Consider the following 1,658-nt stretch of genomic DNA (forward strand, 5'->3'; position numbering starts at 1 on the left):
AGCAGTCCATGCATGTACTACAAAACGGGGACAAGCCTACTCTCAACCTTGCTTCAGGGAGATCAGCCATCCTGGGTACTTCTGACTCTCCTCGCCATCGCCGACACTCCGGACATGACCAGAGGACAGCCTTTACAGCACTCAAGCCCTTCAGGATCCAATATCTCCTTCTGATGTATGCAAAAACCCTTTGGCAGCCTGCGCTATGGTTGAAAACATCGCTATCAATCCGCTTTATCAACAATTTTGATATATGATGGCCAGGATCTAACACAATAGGATGAACGTCAACACGCTCACACCTTGAGCCTTTCTTAAACGCCCACCAACTCGGATCAATCGCATCTCTTTGTCAAACTCAGGAGCTAAATTGCTCAGTTTACTGCTTCCGGCCACGGTCTTCCCATTTTTAAGTAACCTGAACTCCTCAGGGAAACTCCTTCTGGACCCTTCTGAGCATCTCCGCCTCTAGATTCTGAATATCTGCAACCTCTAATACGCTTCCATTATTGATCTGCCTTTTATAAGCCTCTAGCAACTCCTCCCAGCTCTGGATATCGTCGATACCAATATCTACATCTTGCTGAACATTTACACTACCAGTGAAGATTGCCTTTGCTTCTTCACCTTCATCACAGCCCTGGTCTTCAAACCGTTGAGGCCATTCTCCCTCTGGCTTGGTAAGAAACTCTGGACCTGACATCCATCTCTTCTTCAACCCTTGATCATTTATACCTTTAGATAGGTCATCAGCCGGGTTGTCAGTGCCTGCAACATGCCTCCAACTTGCTCCTCCAGTTTTGCCTTGAATCTCGGCCACCCTGACCGACACAAACAACTTGAACCAACCAGGAGGTTTCTTGAGCCACCTCAACACGATCATGCTGTCAGAGAAGAAATACAAGCCCTTGAATTCAAAGGTAAACTCTTGCACAATTGTCTCTGCCAGTCTTGCTGCAATGACAGCTGCCTGCAGCTCAAGCCTCGGTATGGTTAATCTCTTGAGAGGAGCAACCCTAGACTTAGAAGCCACTAATCGACATTCGTAGACGCCCTCTTCTACCAACCACCTAACATAAGCACATGCACCGAATGCCTTTTCCGATGCATCGCAAAACACCACCAAGCAAACCTCACTGCCCGCTGCCGGTGGAGTCAGACATCTGAGAAACTTGAACTGCTCTAGCCTCTTGAATTCCACAAATATTTTCTTCCATTCTTCTTTAGCCTCTTCACTTAATGGTTCATCCCAATCGACTCCTGCTAACCACAGCTATTGCATCTTAATCTTTCCATTGATGATCACCTGGCCAACCAGTCCAACTGGATCAAATACCTTGGCCATTACTCCCAGAACCCTACGCTTAGTGAACTTCTCGATGTCGATCTCCACGTTAAACACGAAAGTGTCATCACTCGGGTTCCAACGAACACCTAACACCTTCTGTTCCGATCTATGTCCTACTTCAACCATCTGTTTACCAAACAACTCCGGTCTTGCAACTTCAAGCTTATCAACTACTTCACACTTCGTACCTTCAGGCTTAGCAACTATTCCACCCTTTGCATCTTCAAGATCTATATTCGAGGACCTCGCTTTAACCTCGAACCCACCTAAGGCTAGCCGTCTATCAACCTCCTGCGCCAGTGTTGCTTCT

General features: G+C 47.0%; 2 protein-coding genes across 2 annotated transcripts in view; both read right to left on the reverse strand.

Annotated features, from left to right (window-relative positions):
* Nucleotides 1-427: 427 nt before the first annotated feature.
* On the reverse strand, nt 428-1,217 carry LOC106814830. The gene is made up of 2 exons (XM_014819187.1): nt 1,138-1,217; nt 428-1,070 (listed from the first exon to the last, which is right to left on the reverse strand). The coding sequence occupies exons 1-2, from the start codon at nt 1,215-1,217 to the stop codon at nt 428-430; spliced, it is 723 nt and encodes a 240-aa protein (XP_014674673.1).
* The window catches only part of LOC106814832, a 9,781-nt gene continuing 8,879 nt past the window's right edge, over nt 757-1,658 (reverse strand). The window contains exon 2 of the mRNA XM_014819190.1: nt 757-1,536. Within this exon, the coding sequence (XP_014674676.1) occupies nt 1,274-1,536 (263 nt within the window). The 3' untranslated portion in view covers nt 757-1,273. The remainder of the gene's footprint in view (nt 1,537-1,658) is intronic.

The sequence above is a fragment of the Priapulus caudatus genome, unplaced genomic scaffold, assembly GCF_000485595.1.
Source record: "Priapulus caudatus unplaced genomic scaffold, Priapulus_caudatus-5.0.1 Scaffold987, whole genome shotgun sequence".
Taxonomy (NCBI): domain Eukaryota; kingdom Metazoa; phylum Priapulida; class Priapulimorpha; order Priapulimorphida; family Priapulidae; genus Priapulus; species Priapulus caudatus.

Coding starts and splice junctions, on each gene's coding strand:
- LOC106814830 (XM_014819187.1), bottom strand. CDS start 1,217: ATGGAAGAAAATATTTGTGGAATTCAAGAGGCTAGAGCAGTTCAAGTT. Junction 1,071..1,137: donor GACTCCACCGGCAGCGGGCA/GTGAGGTTTGCT, acceptor TGCTTATGTTAG/GTGGTTGGTAGAAGAGGGCG.